The sequence below is a fragment of the Acanthopagrus latus genome, chromosome 5 (genome assembly GCF_904848185.1).
Source record: "Acanthopagrus latus isolate v.2019 chromosome 5, fAcaLat1.1, whole genome shotgun sequence".
NCBI lineage: Eukaryota > Metazoa > Chordata > Actinopteri > Spariformes > Sparidae > Acanthopagrus > Acanthopagrus latus.
The window spans coordinates 19,482,378-19,503,962 of NC_051043.1; the positions used below are offsets into that span (position 1 = coordinate 19,482,378).

Genomic DNA, 21,585 nt, shown 5'->3' on the forward strand with positions numbered 1-21,585 from the left:
CGATATGGAGCTAGGCCTTGACCTCACTGGAAATCATAGGCCGGCTGCTCTCAACTGCTCCATTCAGTAGCACCATATTACGCACACACACCAAGGTCTGAAGACAAATGTATTCACATGTGCACACAGACTGTCCATGTGTTTTTCTACCTCTGATAGAGAAAAGAAACAGGCAAACAGTTTGTCAAAAGAAAAATTTAGAATAGATTCAACAATGACTCACAGAGTCCGTGTCTCTTCTCTTTTACCTCAAAAGCTGAAAATCTGTGCTTTTTGTTGAAGGAACAATATGCAAGACTGCTTCGAAGCAGAAGTGCATGGACTGAGGTAAGAGCTGTAGTCAAAGCTCAGATTATGTCTGCCTTTCCTGCCCAGCAAAGTACAACCACCACGGTTTGCAGAACACCAGATGTCTGGTGCGTTGTTATATAATTACTACAACCAGATTTTTTTTTAGCATATTTGGATACATTGGTGTTGGTGTACGCAGCACTCATGTCGATTTGGATCAGTCAGCAGTGTGTCACAAAAGAGCTACATGTCTCGTTTCAACATCGAGGAACTGTAATGAAACTGGAAACTTAAAAATCATTTCTGTGATTGAAGTAACATAGTCGTATGCCACCATGTTCTTAACTACATTCTACCTTGTGTGCCGCCAGCAGTCCATTAAAAAGTAAATCAGTTGGTTTGCTCTGTGCTACAAGGTCATGTGAAAGCAGTTTATGTAGCAGTTGATACAAAAAGTCCATTACATTTACAAAAAAAAATATGTGCTCATTATCTACAAATGTATCATCAGCTCCCCCTCTCCTGGCCTTGAAAGGTTATAGAGTCCACTGACAAACAAGCTTGGACTATTAAATACTAGTGTATTGCATATAAATTGATATCAGCATATGAGTAAGAAAAAAAAAAACAAAATTGGTGTTCCAAATACCTCTAATATCTGGTATTGATTGGGCTGCTTTAGAGTATAATTTCAGTTGAATGAACTGGGAGCTGGAGATGATCCCTTAACAGCTTCCATCCTTGAATACTACAATACATCAAGTTTTTGTGAGCTGATCTGTAACAAACTGCTGATTTATTGTCTTTCCTCTTTAAGAAGGAAAGGTTTGAGGGAAAGGGAAGAAACTAGTATGACTGTCTTCACAAAATCAAAACCGTTACACCCGCTTCCCTCAATTGTTCCCGTGAGATCATACAGGTAATTTACCTTTTGTTAGTGATGATGGGTACCCTCCAGCCTTTAACCTGGCTCAGCTCAGTATCCGACACATCTATCTGCAGAGGTAGCTTAGGCACCCAGACGGTGAGCTGAAGCTGAGCAGAGAGGTGCAGGTAGGTGAAGTTGACCGCCAAAGACTGCCGACCTCGCATTTCTTTACCGTTCACCAAAACCTGGTCACAGTTTGGGGAAACCTGAAAAGAGGACAAGAGAAGACGTGAAGTGGGTTGAGTTTGGGACACCGCTGCATGCCGAGTCTGATAATTCTAGCAGACCTCAAACAAGCCACAGAAACAGATGCAGCCTTTATTGTGCATTCCTAATGCACAGCTCGGAGCCAGTTTCCACCAGAGCATTCATGATCATGCAGCCATAAAACATATTGTCATTAATTGCTTTTGGAACAGTGTTTGGTAAAGTGCTCTTAAAGAAATGTTAATAATATTACTGTAGCTTCTACTTGCCACATTGGTGGCATTTCAGGCTTTTGTACATCCGGATACTGTCACCCCCCCAGCAATCTGAAGCAATATATTAAATGTGTGACATTCTAAAATCAGTGAATCACATGAATTTAAAGACATTTGTATAATTACCAGAGAACACCCACGAGAAAACTGGCACCCTTTGCACTGCACTTTAAAGAGGGTGCCAATGGATTTAAGGGAAGATCTTTTCTCAAACATGGAGAGGGCTGGGGAGCATGAAGAAACCTTTTCTCTCTCTGTGAGAGGAATTATGGATGATATAATTCCACGTTTAACAACATTTACACACTGTACATTAGATAGAATCAGTTATCTTAACTATGATGTCATTATTTTCATTAATTAATGGTTCTGCAAACTTCAGTCAAATGAGTTGGAGTTGGTCACAATTTAAATAGCTTTAGACCTGACAAAAAAGACTCAACTGAACTTGGACTTCAACACTAGTGACTTGAGCCCTTTGACCTGAAAATACCAAATACCTTTAACCGAGCCCCAAGAGGGGCTCAAATTAAACACAAGAATAAATAATGTGTGAATATGTGCTGTGAACTAATTGGGGCACATACCTACCATTTTATTAATGGGCTAATGAAATGACTGAGAATATTTACTTATAATCTTGGAAATAAATTCATAAATATTTCCATGTACCCCCTGTAATGTGTTCGTGTACCACTAGGGGTACGCCTACCCCTGGTTGGGAACCACTGCTGTATAGCATTAACACCTTATTATATGTCAAGTTGAAAAAAATTATACAAATCATCATTTAATTTGTGTGCATCAATAGAAAAAATACTGCAGTATGCAAAATGTGAGGGTCTATTACAACTTCATTCAACATTCCAGTTGGTTCTGTTGTCAAAATGGTCGGTTCTGTTGGTAAAATGGCATTGCATTGGTTGAAGAGCAGATTATGACATGTTTGAAAATCAAAGTTTAGACTTGGGACTTAAGTCTTGTGTTTATCACTTCTGCTAATTAATACAGACTAATAATAACATGAGTTAGCCCCAGCTTTGATAACATTTACATGCAAAGGTAGGGAGTTTCGAGGAAAATTTACTCAAGATCCAAGTTTGTTTCCGTTTTCTAGCCAATGAATCATATCTTGACCCTGGACAGTTATCTGATGACCCTTAGGACGGGCCTGACATTGCTTACACATTGCTGAATCACTGTATCATAAACAAAATAATGTAAAATACTATTATATGTCAGTCACGGGAGCTTTTACGGCAGAGCTTTAATAGATTTTGTTTACAATACTTAATCTTTTTACTTAATACTTACATTAATACTGCACCAGAATACTTCACATATCTCACACTGTCCATTTCACACTACCCTTGAGAGTAAACGGTGAGTTCTCCAGAACAGATAGATAATTGATAGCCCAATCATTATGTTTCTACAAAAAACAATGGATTTGTTATTACTGAAAAAAAAACTATAGAATCTGTTTATGTTTATATGTATAAGTATATGTTTACCTCTCTGGGGAAAATGACTTATTTATCAATCAGACAGAAGTTACATCTTGTCCTTAAAAGCACTACTACATTTTCCTGTTTCCATAAATATGTCAATGCAGATATCTAGTTTTAGGAACATGTTATTCAAATTCTATTGTAACTTAAGTGCAAAAAAAATAAAAATAAAAATGATTGTAGAGAACAGGATTATTATGGTTGTGTTTCAAAAAGTGGACAGCAGCCTTACAGACGATCTGGCAGGCAGAACAACGGAAAAGCCAGGATTTTAGTCACTCTCATTTTCCCCCCTGCTTGCTGGTCTGACTGTGTGACTGATTGAGATGACTTTTTTTTGGACAAATCATTCCACGTGTTTCACCGGCAGTGGAATCATGCGAGATGGAAACTGATCATAACCCAGTGTGGGGTATATTGTTATGGTTTGCCAAGGTGATATGTTAGATATTCAGTAATGTTTGTGCTGCATCATATTAAGTCTTGTTCCACAGTGAAACCGTGCAACACCGCTCCATGAGTCTTTCATTACAGTTTTATTACATTTATTTCAAAGTGTTTTAAAAGAAATGGGAAGTACAAAATGTACCTTTTTTTCTTGACAGGGTCATCTGCAGTTGAGAGCTTAAAAAACTAAAACAATCATGATTGCGCCAAATGTGCCGCAAATATTTACTGTCATTATGTTCCTTCTCTGTCCCACCCCCTCATTATTTCTGATTCTTTGTTTTTAATTCCCGCAGACGTTCCCTGTTATAACTTCTCCTCCCCCTCCTCTTTCTTTACCCCACACTTATCATCCCTCCACCCTCGCTTGGTTTTATTCCCTTTTTATCTTCCACACCCTTCTTTCATCTCTCCAAGCTATCAGACATCAGACACGCTATCAGTCCACTTATCCTGCGCACCTCATTCTTTCTCCCGAGCCTGTCCTATTTCACTCCCCGCCTTACATTTAACACGCACTCCTCCATGTCTGACTTTCTCCTCTGACTCGCGCTGTCTGTGTGTCTCACCTTTCAATGTTTTTCAACCTCATTTCATTTTCCGCTCGCAAAACCTGAAGATTTTTTCTGGACAAAGAGGTTGTTGAGCCCTTCCTTCCCCTTTGGTCCTGATGCAAATGCATCACATTAGTCTGTTTTGTTATGTGTGTATTTGTTTTTAACATTGATTTGCAGGGGGAAACCTCCCCTGATGTCTGTGCTCTTTTTGAGCAAAACCCTATTTCATATTTATCCAGTCATACACATTCGTAGCACGCCGCTGACCAGACAACGTGTCTCACTTGACTTAAATTTTGTGAAAAAACAGTATATTTGTTTTGCTCACTTCTCAAACCCTTCCCAAGAGGAATTTAATTTTTTTTAAATTTTTTTTTTTTGCAAGTTTAAAGCACCTGTCGGTAAGAAAGTGATGCTGAAACTTAGGGTTTCCCATTTTCCCATCACTTTGGGATTGTATGTCGGGTTGGCCCCCACATTCGTAGGCGCCAGTGTGTGAGGTGATGAGAACCAGATATCTTTTCTGAGGACATATTGGAAATGGAAACAGAGCTAATAGCAGGACATCTTCAACCCACACCAACTAATTGGTAATAATGCCAAATATTCAGAATTGGTGTCAGATTCTTGTTTATTACTTTTGGGAATGGCGGCCCGGTTCACACTTCACATTTCTCTGATTAACACAAACAAGCACTTTCAGGACCGCACGCTTTTAGTGTCGTGACATTTTTTTCGCTGGCTCTCCTCACAAAACTCTTTCATCTCAGAAGTGGTTAACATTTTGTACATCAGAGCTAAACCATTTCCTCTCTTTCTCCTCTCACCTTTTAATTTCTTTCAATTTTGCTTTCTCCCCCTGCCTCTGCTCCCCGAACATAAAAGGAGAGGTGCCCAACCCTTCTCCTCTTTGCTTCCTCTTTTCAATTTCTTTTTCTTCTCTTCCTTTAACTTTCTTTAAATCTACCCCAACATCCACCATTCTCCTCTCTTGACCCTCTCTTTTTCTTTTGTCTCCGTCTTGCCCTCCCTCTCCATCGCACAGTCACCCTCTTCATCTTCCTCTCTCTCTGAAACCTGATTTACCGCTTGTTAACATCAAAGGGATGTTAGACTGTTGGTGCCTCAAACTATTTCTCCAAATCATTTTTATATTCCAGGTGTAAATCACTGTGAAAACTGCACTTGGTTACTGTGGAGGCTTCAGTTTCCAATGAAGGTATAAGACAGCAGAATGCACAATGGTTCAGCTTGCGCTTGATTACTTCTGCGCTATGACTGAACACCCCAAGTTTTAGCTCTTTTTGCCACAATTTGAAGCGTTTGCAGAAATACCCTTGTAACTTTTCAGTTCAAATTTATAGGAGATCCAATTTACAAAATGATAATTTAATTGAAATTTTAAATTTAAGTACAAATACAAAAATGTATGCAGGATAATGAAGTGATTTAAAAGCTCATGGGGCCCTATCTTATGCCCGGTGCAAAGCCACGCACAGCTCAACACAAGTGTCAATGCTGGTTTCTGACTGAAACAGTTGTAAATTTGTACCTGCCCAGTGACGGTGTCGTATAAATACTAAATGTAGTTATGGCCATGTTGCCCCCATCAGCACGTCTTCAAATGAGGTGTAGTTGGGTGCACTGATAAAGTCTTGCTATTTTGAGGTAAAAAGCAACTGCGCTGTAGACGAGACAAGAACCTGGTCTAAAGTCGAAGGTGAGGTATTTTTCTGGCTCTTGAATGGGGTCCATTATTCAGAGAGTAAGATGAACCTACACAGATGGGTTCACAACACGTACACTCAGCCTTAATGAATAGAGGGGCTGCTTTCAGGAAGTTTACAACTTTCCATGCATGCAGTAATATCACCTGAATCAAATATTGTGGCAAAACGTAAAACTTTAATAATGAACTTGACAGGACAGAGGAAACTCTCCAGAAGTGACAGATTTAAACTGTGCCTTTTTCGACTGAATGAGTTCAGACAGTTCTGATGGAGCTCAGGATTTATCTGAAGGATGACTGTTTTACTCCAAACTATTTTCCTGTAAGATCCTATGCTGTGTGCATGTGTGACCAGATGTGTAGAACAACACAGAACAGATATCGACATGAAATCCTGACTGATCCTGTCTGTGTGTCCTGAAATTTAAATAATCAGTGAAGTCAAGCTGCAATGGAAAGATGCACTTATCGTTCACTCTGAAACATGTCCAGATATGTATGTTGCTCAGGAGTTAGTGGAGACCAAAAACAGTGATAGATGGACTTCCATTAAACATGGAAGAATGCTAATCTTCCTGTACCTGCCAAATGTGTAAGAGACACACATTTTTGAATGTTTGCTAACAAGGTCGCCATACAGCTTCAAAGGCGCTAATATGTCAGCTTTGTGATCTCAGCTTATGACTGTTACCCCAACTAGTCATGAGCCTTTTATTGCAGGTTTTAAAAAAAAAAAAAAAAAAAAAAAAAGCATCAAAGAATTGACGCTACCTGACAGCTACTTCAGTTAGTGTGAAAAAGTGCATTGATAAAGGATAAAAAGGGCTTATATGTTGCTTTATCCACCCATCTTTGTCACCCATCAATTTGTGCTGAGACAGAGAGTTGCTCTTGTGTTTAAAAATATCGACAGCATTTTTTTTTCTGTTCTTGCAGTTTTTAGTTGCAATGTCTGTTTCATTTTTAATTCTCATTTCCTTTCCTCCCCTTCCCTTTTTGTTCCATTTAAATTCTCTTTAAACTTCTAGTTGATTCTCTTTGCTGTATTATCTGTGTGTGTCTGTGTGTGTGTGTGTGTGCTTCCACATGGCACAGAGCTGCGGAGCAAAGTGCCAAAACAGATTCATGAGAGCTGCCAGACACATGATGTGGAAATGGCGACACACACAAAGAATTAATGCATGAATACTAGATCACACACTCACAACGCAAACATCAGCTGGGAACCAGTGGTGGAGAAAGTATTTAGATGCTTTATTTATGTAAAAGTAGAAATAGCACACTATATAAACACTCCATTAAAAGAAAAAGTCAGGTATAAATGAAAGTACAAAAAATACTGAGAACAAAACATACTTAAAGTATCAAAAGTTAAAGAATGCATGGTGCAGAGTGGTCCCTGTCGTGCTATCCGAAGATTGTTATTGCTGCAGGAATTGACACTGAGGGAAATCTGCCTGTGCGTTTAATATACAATGCCACCCATATCAGTGAATTAACTTTTCAAGATAAATGGCTTCATATTTTGTCTGTTTGCTCTGTTTCTGTCACGGAGGGTATAACTGTAGATTAAATTTTAATGTTTCCCAGAGAGAGAGAAAAAAAAAAAAAATGAAAAAAACAGAAACTTTAACATTAACAACTTTGACATTAGGTTCGTCCCCGCGGAGTCTGGAACAACGTCTAAAGACGAGAGTCACATTCGGTTTGGAGACGGCAGGACACAAATGTCACATGAAGGTTTTTTTAACTTCAAAAAGCTTTATATGATTGCAGTTAAAACAAGCCTCCTGGGTCTCCTGAAATAATAAACATGATTTTACCCTTAAAATTTAAAGATAAGGAAAGTTCTAAAGTTCATAAACCATCCTTTGAGTGTTTACTATTTGATAGCATAAAATCGGGAGTTAGAGTTAGTTATTAATATTTCAAGTGGACCGTAATTACTACAAGACCTTCAATTACTGTTTTTACGTGTGTTTATTCAAAACCTAAGACAAACACAAGCACACACACACACAGATTTAGAACAAGTGCATTGGTGTTTTTGCAAGTAAACAGCTGAGTTGGAGGTTTAAGGACACTGAAGAATGGATTTAATCTCTACCGTTTCTGAGCAAGACACACTGAAAAAAGAAGGAGAGAGAGCGCGACAGACAGGAGCGAGAACAGGAGGTAAAGCAAAGCGAGAAAAAAATTGGAGAGACGGAGGGAGGTGAAAGAAGAGCAAAGAAAAAGCAGAGAGATAAAAAAATGGCCAAAAGAAAGTAAAAGTGTAGTTCTCAGCAGTTAGGACTTGTTGAAAACACAGAGGCCGGATAAAAAAACCCACCATCGCCTTCATCAGATTCCACAAGCGGCACCACAACAAGTGTACAAACAGACAATTGATGACAACTTTTCCTAACTCCTCAGCAGCATTTCAAACAAAAAAAAAAAAACAACAACAACAAAACAACATAAAAAAAAGACTTGGGGCCCGACTTCAGTTTGTGGTGGTAGAAAGTACCAGCTGAATTCTATTCACATTTTTATGCAAAGGTGGGACACACACAAACAATGGTGCAGAGATGCTATGTGAGGAAAAAAAAAAAACATGCACATGGTATTAAAGCTGTTTTTGAGAAATGTGAGAAATGTAGCAGTGTGTGAAAAGCTATCATCCATTCCCATCAATATATACAAACACCCTATTAGCCAAACACATTTCCTGCTGTTGCAACATTATGCTCAGATACCTTTTGTCAGAGTGGCAGTTTTTCAGCAATTTTATTCCTCTGAAAACGGTTACCACAAGTACATACTCTGACTTATAATGATCTGCCTACGGCTAGAATGTGACATTATGCATGCATGAACCTCTGACCCTCAGACCTACAGCTTGTTTCAGAGAAAATGACATGTTTTATTCTCGCCTTTTTCTGTAGAGGTTAATTGATGCTCACGCCTCGATATGATGTGCCTGAACAGCGCAACCCTTGTAACAATCCCACTTCTGGCTGTGCACTTGTCAAACCACCTGCTGCTGTTTTGGCGCCGTCCCCCAAAGTAAACTCTGCTTATTCTTTCGACACAGACCTTAAAAGCAGCGGCCCTGTCGGTTCGAGAAACCACCTGCGGCTCGTGTCACATTATAATAGTTTGTTTGTTCCACAGTTGCCACCAGGTACTTGTCATATTAAAAAAATATTTAAATGAACTAATGTAACATCACATCGCTCCTTTTTTCAGACTGTATGTCAGGTATGTCAGGTGGCAGATGAGTACTGCTTCCCTGTCCCTCTTGATGCATGTTCATGTGTTCATAGATGAAGTTATGGATACACACAAAGAAATTCATTATGGCTATCAAGTTATGCTTTTATAAATCCAGCAGACCTTCTGCCAGTAAATGCTATTCGACTCTGTGACCTGATGTTCTGGGCCGCTTAGGTGCTTTTAAATCAGGTTGTTATGCAAGTAAAGAGAGCAAGAGTGTGAAATCCTGACCCTCTGGAGGATAAACACCGGGAGTCAGTCCTGATCCTGCCCTGATCTGGAAGAGTTTACCGACGGGAGGAGAGCTCAGAGATTACTATCAAATTTATATTATTAAAAAAATTGATTTATCTTCACTCCTGTTTATCAACCTTACCACAGCAGCAAATCTGAGGTGCCGACCTCCGTTTGTCAAGTGTTTTATGTTCTATGATGTTGACTGCCAGCTGAAGCAGGATGGGAGATGCACTTCACGTCATGAACAACATTGCAGGGAGGAAAGTACCAGCCTTCGACAGCTGAATTTAACTACACAATGCACGTACATGACTCAACAAAACATACATCATGGGTATCTTCGTTTTCAGACATTGTAATGCAGAATTCGCACATATTATGTCTTTAAGTTAAACAACAAAGCTAAGCCTGTATTGTGGCACTTGACCATGAAGTTGTGAGTGAGCGTAGTGCACCTCTGCAGCATCTCGTGAAAGAATTCAGCTTTTTTAATGCAATGCTGCAAGAACAAATAGTCATACTACAGAATTAACTTTCACTTTATAACGTCCCTCTTCCACTCCACTCCCCTTCCCTTTTCTCGAAAACCTACTCAGAAGTACCAAAAAACTCAACCACCCACTCAACCCCATTTCCTGGTGATATCCCCAAGCAAGAGTCATTTATTTAAATCCATATTTATCTCCCTTCAAGCTAAGTGATCTGTCTGAATTTACAGTTACTTCTCCCTCTGTCTTCCCTCTATCTCTTCTTGTCTCGGATTTTCCCTATTAGCCTCTCTCAGATGTATATTTTCTCCCTGCAATGCAAACCATCCATCTCTCTCACTCTCAGGTTTCAGCTCACAATCTTTTTCTCTGTGTGTTTCGCTCCTTCTCCCTCTGCCCATTCCACTTGTTCCCTGCCTCGGGCAATCCAATCCATCTGACTTTAAGAATCATATCATCCAATCAGGGCCCACTCGGTAGACAGGGGCGGGCCCTGAGGGACAGACTAACCAACTCTCTGATGGGATTAGACTTCCCACCTGTCCATCATTTAAGGAAACCCACACTAGGCCAATCGCCTCTGCACATAGTTTCATATGGCTGTCATTTAGCTACCTGGCTGTGTTTTCTTTGTGTGCACCATGCACACACACACACATACACACACACACAAACGCACCCATTAGCAGCCTGCAGCCCCATATATTATTCTGATTTGGCTCAGATAATAGACAGCTCATGTAGGGAGCAGTTTGAAGGTGCAACCACGCACAAAAACTCTCTCACACGCACAAGCACATGCTCGCAAGTTACTGGCCTATCACTGGGCCTGTCATTTCAAATTTGGAAAAGGGACGAGTAAAATGCTCTCTAATGGCCATTTGCACTCTGCTTTTCCCCACAATAAAACTGTCTAATCAAGAGACAGAGAGAGAGAGAGAGAGAGAGAGAGAGAGAGAGAGAGAGAGAGAGACAGACATGGAGAGACAAGTGAAGGGGTAAATATAGAAATAAATACAGTAATGGAATAAAAAGAATGAGAAGAGTTATGAAAAGTTAAAGAGAGAAAACAGCCAGAGGGTGACACGAAAGACAAGATAAATGATGACTTTCCATTTTAGTGGGTGGGATTTTTATTTTTGGGGGATTTAATAAAGATGGTGGAGCTGGTATCATTTGGTAAAGTCTTAAATGTTGTATTTGGAATCGACAGCCATGGTGATGGCACATAAATTCAGTTTGATATAACAACGCAGACACATTTGGTAATAAATAACAAGCATGGGTATTTATGGGGGGCTCGAGTCTTGGAAGGAGTAATGCCATTAGGTTTACAGTTATGACTAAACAGTCTTGTAAATCACTCTGTCATTTAACAAATGCTGTAGCAGTTACGGTCTGTCAACAAGTCCTTCATATTAAAGGTCCTATTCGTAAGACAGTTGATTATTGAGTCTCATTCTCAACTTGTCATGTGCTGACACTTTGGGAATTCTTACGAACTGGACCTTTAAATGGCAAAATGTGTTGTTTGTCACTGCCCTCTAGTGCAACACATTGAAACATTTTCTGATCTAACATGATTTTTGTCAGGACAGCATTATATGTTACTGATAAAACATAAGTTTTGTTTTTCCCTTTGCAACAGCCCTGCCGTCAAAGGCACAACAATGACTTGTTGAGGAAAACATTATGGCCAACTGCAGTTGGTTGATGTTATGAAACTACCAGGGTCATGGTTGCCTGAAACCAGCACACCAGCATTAGTTGTTGAGTCTCAAAGTTTAAAATTCGACATCATGCAGTGTGTCACTTAGCTTTAGTATGAACCTTTTCCACAGAATCCATCATGCTGACCCACCATTTTTCTACAGTAGCCCAGAACACTGGCTATAGACAGGGCCCTTTACCTTTGTCATATTTTCAGTAGCCACTATATCGATGTAAGGAGAGGGGTATTCAGTTGGCTGCAATCTGCAACCACAGAGCCAGATGCCACTAAATCCTACGTACTGTACCTTTATGTTTCTTTTAACAACTAAGTGCTAAGCACTGTGAAGGTTTTGTTGCTCCCATGGAGCCAATCACACTTGTAATAACATTTTGGGTACTTCAAACTAATTGTGTAATTATTTTACCATTAGCTGAGACCACAGAATGATAGCCTCGTCAGTCGTAATCATTAGATTTCATGAAAGCAGACTACAAATGCTTAGAGCGAGACGTCTGAGAGGCTTTTGAAAGACATGTAATTCAGTGGACTGTTGGATGTAAACATTCCTGCAGAGATGGGAGATATGGAGATAGAGATAGGTAGACCTAGATAAAGCAAATGAGACACATATGTAAGATGACTGGTTGGGAAAAAATAACAAAAACAAGCAAACACTGAAATCACTTGGCACATTTGTGTCTTCTCTTGATAATATTCTGCACTATGGGAATTTAAACTTCATGTCAGCATAATAACTATGTCTGTCAGTCAATAGCAACGTAACACAACAGGGTTTACTTTCTTACCTCTCTACCTTCTTGCTCTAATCAGACAATGAAATGCAGTTTATATAAATTCCCTATTTGCTTCAAAGACGTTCTCACTTTGAGCCTCTTTGACTATCCTGTCTTTGTCAGGGAGGTCTACAGGGCTTTGGAGAATGGTGGGAGGGTTTTCTCAGTGTGGGTTTGTGTTTGTGTGCATTTGTGTGTCTTTGTACATGTCCATTGAAGGTAAGTGATGATTTTGTATCTATTTTTTTTCCCAGAAAGTTCCTGGCCCTGTGTGAATTAGTATGCTTATTAGCATAGGGATATAAGTCAACAGTGGCCCCAATATGTCTATTTGTAGGGCCCTTTTGTGGCTAAGGTGTGTGTGTGGAGGGTGTGCTTTTCTTAGTGTCTGTATTTGCTTTGAGAGTTGAGCTTCTTTGCTTGTTTCTGACTGGCTATTCAAGTCAATTTAAAGGGGCACTATGTAGTTTTGGAGAGGACATTCAAACTCAGAATGTTCTTTTATATTTACAATATAAATGAACACATTTAGAAATATATCTTTTTCCCATAACTGAATAAACAAGCTGTTTTCAGAGGAAACTATGATCCCCAGAACACTTTTTTTTTTTTTCAAAGCTGGAAACATGGCAGCTTCTATCACATATAAACAAAGTAAAGCAGTGTGAAAATATGTTGTCCTTCAAGGTCAGTTTGTTTATTCAGCATACTCAGTCAGTTATTTTTCTCTTCTGATTGAAATTTCATCCTCAAAACTAGACTTCTGTGCTGGAAGTTAAACAGTGACAAACAGGGATTACATTAGGTGATAAATGGCTGGATCTCTTGGATTTTACCAACAGCTCCAATAAAACTGTAAAAGATGGTGAAGGAAAAAGTTGCAGGGCTCAGTTTCCATTGCTATGCTTTTCACATAACCAACTATACAGTCAGGCCCTTGTTTTCCGATTGCCCCCGAAATGAATACATGAATAAAAACATCTATCCTGGAAGGGAGCCAAAGTACAGCAGTCATTCAGTAAGCATGCTTTCAGCCATGACACTTCTACAATAACATTTTCTGCATGAATAAGTTTGCCATCCAACACATTTTTCTGAAAAAGTTGGTATTGAATTTGAGACATGCTGACTGCGGTGGCTCCAGTTAGAGACATATAGCATAAATGAAAACTGAACTAAACAGATGCTCTTATTGTCTGTGTGCAGTGAAAATGCTGATTCTATGGCACTGGAGAGGCTGTAGATGCTCAAGGAACAAAAGTTCTGATGGCTGCCAAACTGCCATTTATGCAAAGATAAAACCTGCCTTAAGGCCTTTCCCTATGCTTTACTTAATATCTGTTAAAATGCATTCATACACAAGTATTTGTAACCTCATTACGGGAGACACAACAGTCACACAGTTGTGTACTCCAGGCAATTTCATCCAGGGCAGACTTAGTGGACCGAGTCTGTTAAGCTTGTTATTTGTTCAACATGGAGCTTGTCATCCTGGTGATTACCTGCTTGTACTGTGCCCCCTTTTCGCCCTCTCAATTTTACACTACGTAGCTTCATAACGTTTAGTGAGAAGGCTTAAGTGGATGTAAACACCAGCGGTATAATGCTGAATGGACCAGACGCTCACCCTCTCCGCAAGCGGCTCGACAGCCAGGCCTTTTCTGATGTTAATAGCCCTGCAGAGGCAGCAGACGGCTGGCCGCTAACGAGAGAGCGATGCGATGGGAAATGCAGCAGTGCTGCCGTTGATTGAGACTATTTCTCTTTATCTTGCTTTTTATTTTCTAAAGTCCTCTGTGTCTTTGCTTCTCAGCTTTTAAATGGGCTGAGTGCATAACAGGGATGTGGCGAACATGAGAAAGACAGGCAGACAGAGAAATGGCTGGGAGAGCGAGGCAATTTAGGAAGGAGAGACGGCATCAAACTGTTCAGGCATCCGATCGGGATGCCCCCTGGATGTCTCCCTGGGGAGCTATTCCGGGCACGTCCGACTGTTGAGGAGACCCCAGGGCAGACCCACAACACACTGGAGAGATTATACATCCAGCTTGAGACGGCCGCAGGATCCCCCAGGAGGAGCTGGAGGACATGTCTGGGGGAAAAGGACATCTGTGCCGCCCGGCTTCTCATGTAACCTGGAACTGAACTGGACAAGTGGCCAGCAGCGACATCAACGGACTGATGTTTTACAGAGCAGAGAGGAGAGGAAGGAGCACAATCCAGCAGACTGTCTGAGTCTCAGAACGAATATCCCGATGTTTTATTGATGAAGAGCCATACGCTAAAGCGTCTTGAAATAAATATCATACTTGTGTTACGAGACGTGTGGCCTCGTGTCTCATTTTTTGCGACAGCATGTAAACACTCGCAAAGTGGCGTTAATTTATGCTCTTTCACAGTTTGTCATCATCTCACTCAGTCTTCGCCAGGTTTACTTCATCGTCTTTGTCACTTTATGTATCCGTGCATGAATGCATGTGAGTACAAACAAGTGGGCCCGTGGGAGAGAGGTGCAGGTGTTTCACTTAGTTAGAGGAAGAGAAGATTACAAGCTGTGCAAACACGCACGCACACACACACACACACACACACACACACACACACACACACACACACACACACACACACACACACACACACACACACACACACACACACACACACACACACGTGATCACAACAGCACCAGCATCCGTTTTAACATTATATACATGTAGGGATATATTACTCCTAGGCAATACTTCCTGAAAAGACCTCGCAGGCTTGCTTTTTCTCCGCGGCATGGTCCTGTCATTTCATTCATTCTATGTGTGTTCTGAATGTTTTTACTGGTGTCTTCTGTTCTTTTTCCATTGTTCTGTTTTCTTGAACTCCTCACCAGGCTGATTTTCCCTCCACATCTGTGAGCATCTTGTATCTGTTCAGTCAGCCCAGCCTCTTCTATTACCTGAGCTCCTCCCCAGCCTGCCTTCCCTCCTCTCCTTCATGAGACCTTCCCTCTTCCCAGTGTTTTTGCATCCCATCAGCGCCTTCCTTATTCTAGTGGGTTTTCTGTTTCTCCACCCTGCTCCACCTGCACCTCATCCCCTTGTGAGTTTAGTTTGTATTTAAGTCCAGCCTTTTGTTCAGTCATTGTCGAGTCATCTGTTTCGTTTCCCTGATGCTCCTTTGAGTTTGCCTGTTCCTTGTATTGCCACGATCCTAAACATAATTCATCCATTGTTTTGTTGGCGTCTTGTGCGTCTGGGTCTGCCTTCTCTGCTATCACTGTGCAAACTCATTTTGTTTGGTCACATTTTCATCTGCATTCTGCAAGCTCAAGATGGGTTTGTGCATAACGTGTATACAATTAATGGGTTGCGAATTTTTGTCAGGCTGTTCTGTTCATTAACATTTTAGTCACTTTTAGATGAGATTATTGGACTTTTGGTGATGTACCCGCTTTAGCCAGTCACACAACTGATCACTGGTTCATGTTCTGTGTTAGGCTGTGATGGACTGCAACGAAGTACATTTACTCAGTCCACAGCTCCATATAAATGTACATTTTTGTATAATTTTTAATTATTTTTACTCAACTATCAATATAAATGGATCCAAAGTAAAATTTTACTCCAGCATGTGTTGTAGGTAATCTGGTCACTGGTATTATTAATGGTTTATCAAGGGCAGAGGTTCATGTGATATACTGGCTAACTAATGCTTGATACTGTAAGTAGCAGTTGGCTCACTTGTGACTTCATCATGATGGATAGGCAGGTACTTTATAACAGCGGACCACACTGTGAACAGTGCACCACCACGTCTGCATGCCTGTGTGTGCACTTTGAGAGAAGGTGTGTGTTTTGATGTTGGAATATCGGCTGCGGGCTTCGGGCCAGGTCCGGGCCCTGTTCAGTGGGCAGGCTGGCTTCAGCTGGAGTCAGGCCGGAAAAAATTCTTTCATCCCTGCCAAGAGAGGTTGAATTTTCAGGCCCATGGGCAACTTGAATCCATAAATGTTGTTTTCAGTTGCGGTGAACTTTCCCGAAGGTACATCAAAACAGAAAGACACATTTTTGGTAGTTTATAATATGTTAATTACAAACAAAAAAGAATCCAAGTAATCCTATGTCATGTTTGAGTGCATATATATATTTATACATATATATATATATATATATATATATATATATATATATATTTAAGTTGAGTAACAGCATCACAAATGAGAGGAGCTTGTAAAAAGAATGGCCAGTTTAATTTGTTTTGTTTTTGTCTTGTTTGCAACATAATGCACAGAGACTTACACCCAGAAAGTTACCGTGCATATCTCGGAGGGACAACACAGAGATTCCTTTCCCTATAACACTGCAAAAGAGAGAGCCGGGTCAGGCACAGGGCAGGACAGACCCTCACACACATCTGAAGGAGTCCTGTCTGCGGTGTCTGAACCGTCCGTGTGTGCTCGTCATGGGGGCGCTAATGCACTGCCAGGAAGCAACATGGCTCCCAGAGGGATCGCAAAATGGATGCATGGCAACAGCTGCCAAAATGTCAGGGTGAGAGAGAGAGAGAGCAAGAGAGAGAGAGAGAGAGAGAGAGAGAGAGAGAGAGAGAGAGAGGTGGGTCAAAGCCAGTGGGCAGCATGAGTGCAGGAGGAGGCGGGTGTCGTGACGGCGGCAGCCCCCTCTGCTGACCAGAGTAAAAGTGGAAATGTAATCTTACTTTTTTTGTGCTTGTGCCTGTGGGTGCACCGTACAGATAAGGTTACACATATGGTGAGCACATCTGGTTTCGTCAGTGTCCTGATGTGACTGTTTGCTTTCACCTCAGCTCAAAGTTCAGAGGAGCCGCCGGAAGACACGATTACAAATGAATGGCATTAATAGCATTCTTTGCCATTTATATTATCAAGAACCAACTTAAAAATATGCTCGATGGTACAGGGTCTAGTAGTGAGAGGGAGGCTGCATGTTATCTGTACGTCCCCGGGTCTATAGTGCAGAAGTCACACAGGTCCTCATGCTGCCTAGTGATTTATTTTCGTGTAAATCCAGCATTTCCTTGTTTTTGTTTAAATAGAATCCCAGCATTCCTGTATGCACACAGAGAAGACACTGACTGGCAGCAGTAAGGAGAGTTACACAAACACTCTGCAGAGAAAGTGCTGACAGCTGCTGACACTGAGGACAGACAGGTGGATACTATGATATCTGAAACGACGCATCATTAATATTAAATAAAACAACAAGGTAAGTGGCAATAAGCCCATCTGCGATGACTACAGATTTACATAGACTTGTACTTTGAGCTGTTATGGAGTACTTGAGTCCAAGGCATGATCAGGGTTTGAAGTGAATCACCCAAGCGAAAATGCGAGTCAGGGGTAAGAGGGTAGCGATATAACTTAAAAATACCACTGTTGGAATCAAAAGCTACTTTGTCGGAACTTTGCACATCAGCTCTCAAGTTTGAGCAGTTTCTTTTTTTATTTTTTTTTCTCCAAGTATTGCCAGTCAAGCTGTCTCATCAACCTTCGGCCTTCGTCAAAATGCTTGTCCTGAATTACAACCCGTGTGTGCATTTGCGTTTGGGAAACAGTGCACGCGGGCGTCACACATGGCACCACCCTACTTAAGTTATCAATAAGCGGATGTTTGTGTGTTTATAGCATTTGCTGCTGTGTATTTTAGCATGGTAATTAGCAGCTAATTAGTTATTGATTAAGGCCGGTATATTTTATGGGGGTGTAAGGGCGAGTGTGACACGGGGCAAGGCATAACGCCTCGGCCATAATTCACCTGCTGCTGCACACACACACACACACACGCACGCTTATTTCTCAGTCTCTCTCATCGTGTCTCACTCTCACTTGACTTCTCTCCACCACACATACTGTAACTTGTTTACATCTCTTTCTCTTTAAATGCCCATTGAGACATTAGATAATGAGCAAACCAAGCTTCTATCCCACTAGACAGATGGTCATTCACTCACAGTTTCGAAAGGGTGAAAAAGTTCTTCCAACCGCTGCCTCTTTATGCAGTATACAGTGTGGGAGTGGATCAGCAGCCAACCCAGATCCCTTTATCTAGATGGTTACAGCAGCACAAAAGTGGCCCTCTTTTTGTCCACATTAGCTTTACAAAGCAAACAAAGAAAAAAAATATATTAAGATGCTCTTTATAAAGCAATCATTGAAATCTGCCTGTTCTCAACGAGTCTGAATGTGAGCCGTGGTAACATTCTGCTCATCGGATGATGTCCTTTGTTTTTGGGTATCAAGTTTGTGAAAGAAATATCGAACACATGAAATTTAAAGGTGGCTGTTAGTTAGATCTACATCATTCTCTGGTGTAGGAAAAATCCAAATGTAGACACAATTTATCAAATTTTGCAAAATCTGTAAATTTACCACTGATTTATGGATAATTTCATTATTGTGGACTTCTAATATAGAGTCAATTGTAACGCAGGCTGGCTGCAAGAGCTTTCTGCCCTCGTACTGTACACTGCGGTGACACTGAGGCTTTGCGCTCTTAATAAAGCCTTGAATGAAGCCTTGAGCTTTCCTGAAAATTTTTTGTCACTAAGCAATCTGTTGAACATTTTATGGTGAGGCACCGGGGACCATTCGGGGCTTTGCTGATTTAACAACAAAATCTCTTTCTGCTGCACAAGAACTGAATCACTGGAGGTCTAAAAATCGTTTTAGACCCCCTCAAGGTCGCAGCTCCCACAGATATATGTCTTTGGGTGTTGCTAATGGTCCGGTCGGATGTTGTGCACTTCAAATCGCCGGCTATTTCCTAAGCCTGTTACTGCTAAATGGAAAATGTGTGAGTTTAGCAGTGTGTGTTTGCGTGTATGTGTGTGTGTGTGACCTCCGCCTTTAATCCACTTTACCTTTCATTTCCTTTCTAGGCTCTCAAATGACCCAAGGCACCTGGGAGGAATCCAGTTTCTGTCCTCTTCTACCTTGTCCTCTTTTTCGCTGCTTCTCTCCTTAATCACACCTAACTGATTCTCCCCTCATCAGTCCATTCATTTGAGTCAACCTCACGCTCTCCACTTCATTTGTGGTTTTCATTATGTTACTTTTGGCCAAAACTTGATCAGATTGCGGCCGACTGAGGTTGATCTCCTCGTCTCCCCCCTTGGATATGTAGCGTTTGCGAATGAAAGGCTTCAAGCTGAAAACTGTTCAGACATCAATGTGAAAGCTCTACTCAGGCTTGTAAAGACATTTTTTCTCCATGTTCCCCATCAGGAAGGAGGTCAGAGGCCAGGTTCAGATCAAGAGCAGCACTTAAATAGCTGATGTGATTCTGTGTAAAGTTGCAGACCAGCAGTTTGAAAGCGATTGAATGGCTTAAATTCTCGATAATTACCACCACTGTTTTAAGGTTCATTCGCAAATTGTAAACTGTATTGCTTAAATTCCACATGTGGGCTGTATCTGAGTCTTGCAAAAATGAATTGTTAAAAAAAAAAAAAAAAAAAAAAACACTGACTACACCAACCGTTATTCATCTCTATTCAGAAAATTAAAAAATGGTGAATAGATGGCCTTAATAGAAAAAATTAATACTTTATTGTTGCTGTTGTCTGAAGAGAAACAGACTTTGAAGCCAACTTTTGTAGTGGCCAAACTGTGTAATTACATCATGTCATGCGCTGCAGCTCAAAAATACTTTTTTCTCCTAAGCTTACTTAGCTTACTTACTGGAAGAAGAACATGTAAAATGTTAAATGCCTTTTTTTTTTTGACCCCCACGAAATGATTTGTTTCAACGGTATTCGAGCCATTTAGTCCGATGATAAAATTTGGGAAGTCTAGAAGAGCTGCACGATTAAATGAATGTTATCAATAATGCCTTTAATATATTTGATTCAGCCGTGCAGCAGCTCCAAACCTTTGACCGTGCAACAAATCACTAAGACTCCATTTATTTTGTCAAGAGCAATAAATACATAAGGAATCGTCCCTTTGACTTTGATGCATGTACACTTGACAACTCCTACAGTGACCACAACTAAGTAGAGAATGGGATATATTACAGAGGGACTTCACATTCACTGCAAATGGAAAATTATATATACCATCCAACATGTACTGTGTGAACTATATCTTGAGGCTAATTCTAGCTTCGGAGAGGAATATGGGAACATTAGCAACTTCTTAAGAACAACATGAAAATATATTATTGCCCTGAGTAAGATTAAATGAGCTTGGATCAGTTTTGCTCCCAAAGCTTCAAGTGGCTTTAGGACTCATCTTATGAGTTATGAATAGTGTGGCAGGGAGCAAGCAACTCTTGGCAGTAACAGGAAACGAACTCAAAGGAAATTACAGTAATAATAGTGTTGTTAAACCCAAAGGGAGCAAAGGGATTTGGTGTCACAAGGACCTGCTCTTACAAAATTTGATACATTGCAAGTGCTGACTCATACACTTATGATTGCTTTAAATGCACATGGTTCAAAAGAGCCAACAGAAAGGGGAAAGATGAGCCTCCCCAGCACTGATGACGGACCAACTCTGTGTTTCATGCAGCATCACGGGTGATAGAAAGCATCCCATCAGCCATTACCGCATGATACATAATTAATAGGATGTTTATCCCCAGGTGTGCTAGAGAGGTGTAAAGTGGGAGGAATCATTTAGTGCTCCGGAAGCAACATTTTCAGAGATTTTATTCATGGACAGCGTTGGGTGACTCACAGTTGCATCACTTGTTCGGCTTGTATGGGTGTGAAATATCTTTTGAAATCAGTGCAAAAGATTACAGACTGTTTTAGAGAATAAGTGAAGAGAGATAGACAGTTTAAGTAGCAAGTTGGTGTATGAAACATCAGATGATAGGTAAACTATGACTCCCAAGGTGCATTTTTGTACGAAATATCCAATCTCAAAGCTTGAAATGTGGTTTGTAGGAGCCACATTACACTTTACTCTTTTGGAAAACCATTCAGTTATTTTTGTGATTCCTAGTCAAATTTGGATGAATTCAACAACTGCGCCATCATGTTTTTTTCAAAACTGCACCAATAATTAAACATCCATTGGTGTGTCAACCATTGGCTTGTGGACTACCACTTTTAAGCCTCAGGTGTGGCATTATGGATGAAGGGGTGAAGGTACCAGTGATCCTGAGTCTAAGCTG

At 40.7% G+C, this 21,585-nt stretch overlaps 1 protein-coding gene and 1 long non-coding RNA gene across 4 annotated transcripts in view; one reads left to right on the forward strand and one right to left on the reverse strand.

Annotated features, from left to right (window-relative positions):
- Positions 1–21,585, forward strand: part of LOC119019548 — an 87,863-nt gene that overhangs the window by 60,157 nt on the left and 6,121 nt on the right. The window contains exon 3 of one of the 3 annotated variants that reach the window (XR_005075071.1): positions 14,250–14,641. The exons of the other annotated variants lie outside the window; for them this stretch is intronic. This is a non-coding gene — a long non-coding RNA (uncharacterized LOC119019548). Of the gene's footprint in view, positions 1–14,249; positions 14,642–21,585 lie in introns of those variants that run through there. 3 annotated transcript variants of the gene reach the window in all.
- Positions 1–21,585, reverse strand: part of si:dkey-215k6.1 (transmembrane protein 132C) — a 254,962-nt gene that overhangs the window by 13,906 nt on the left and 219,471 nt on the right. Inside the window, exon 8 of the mRNA XM_037098267.1 lies at positions 1,220–1,425. Within this exon, the coding sequence (XP_036954162.1) occupies positions 1,220–1,425 (206 nt within the window). The remainder of the gene's footprint in view (positions 1–1,219; positions 1,426–21,585) is intronic.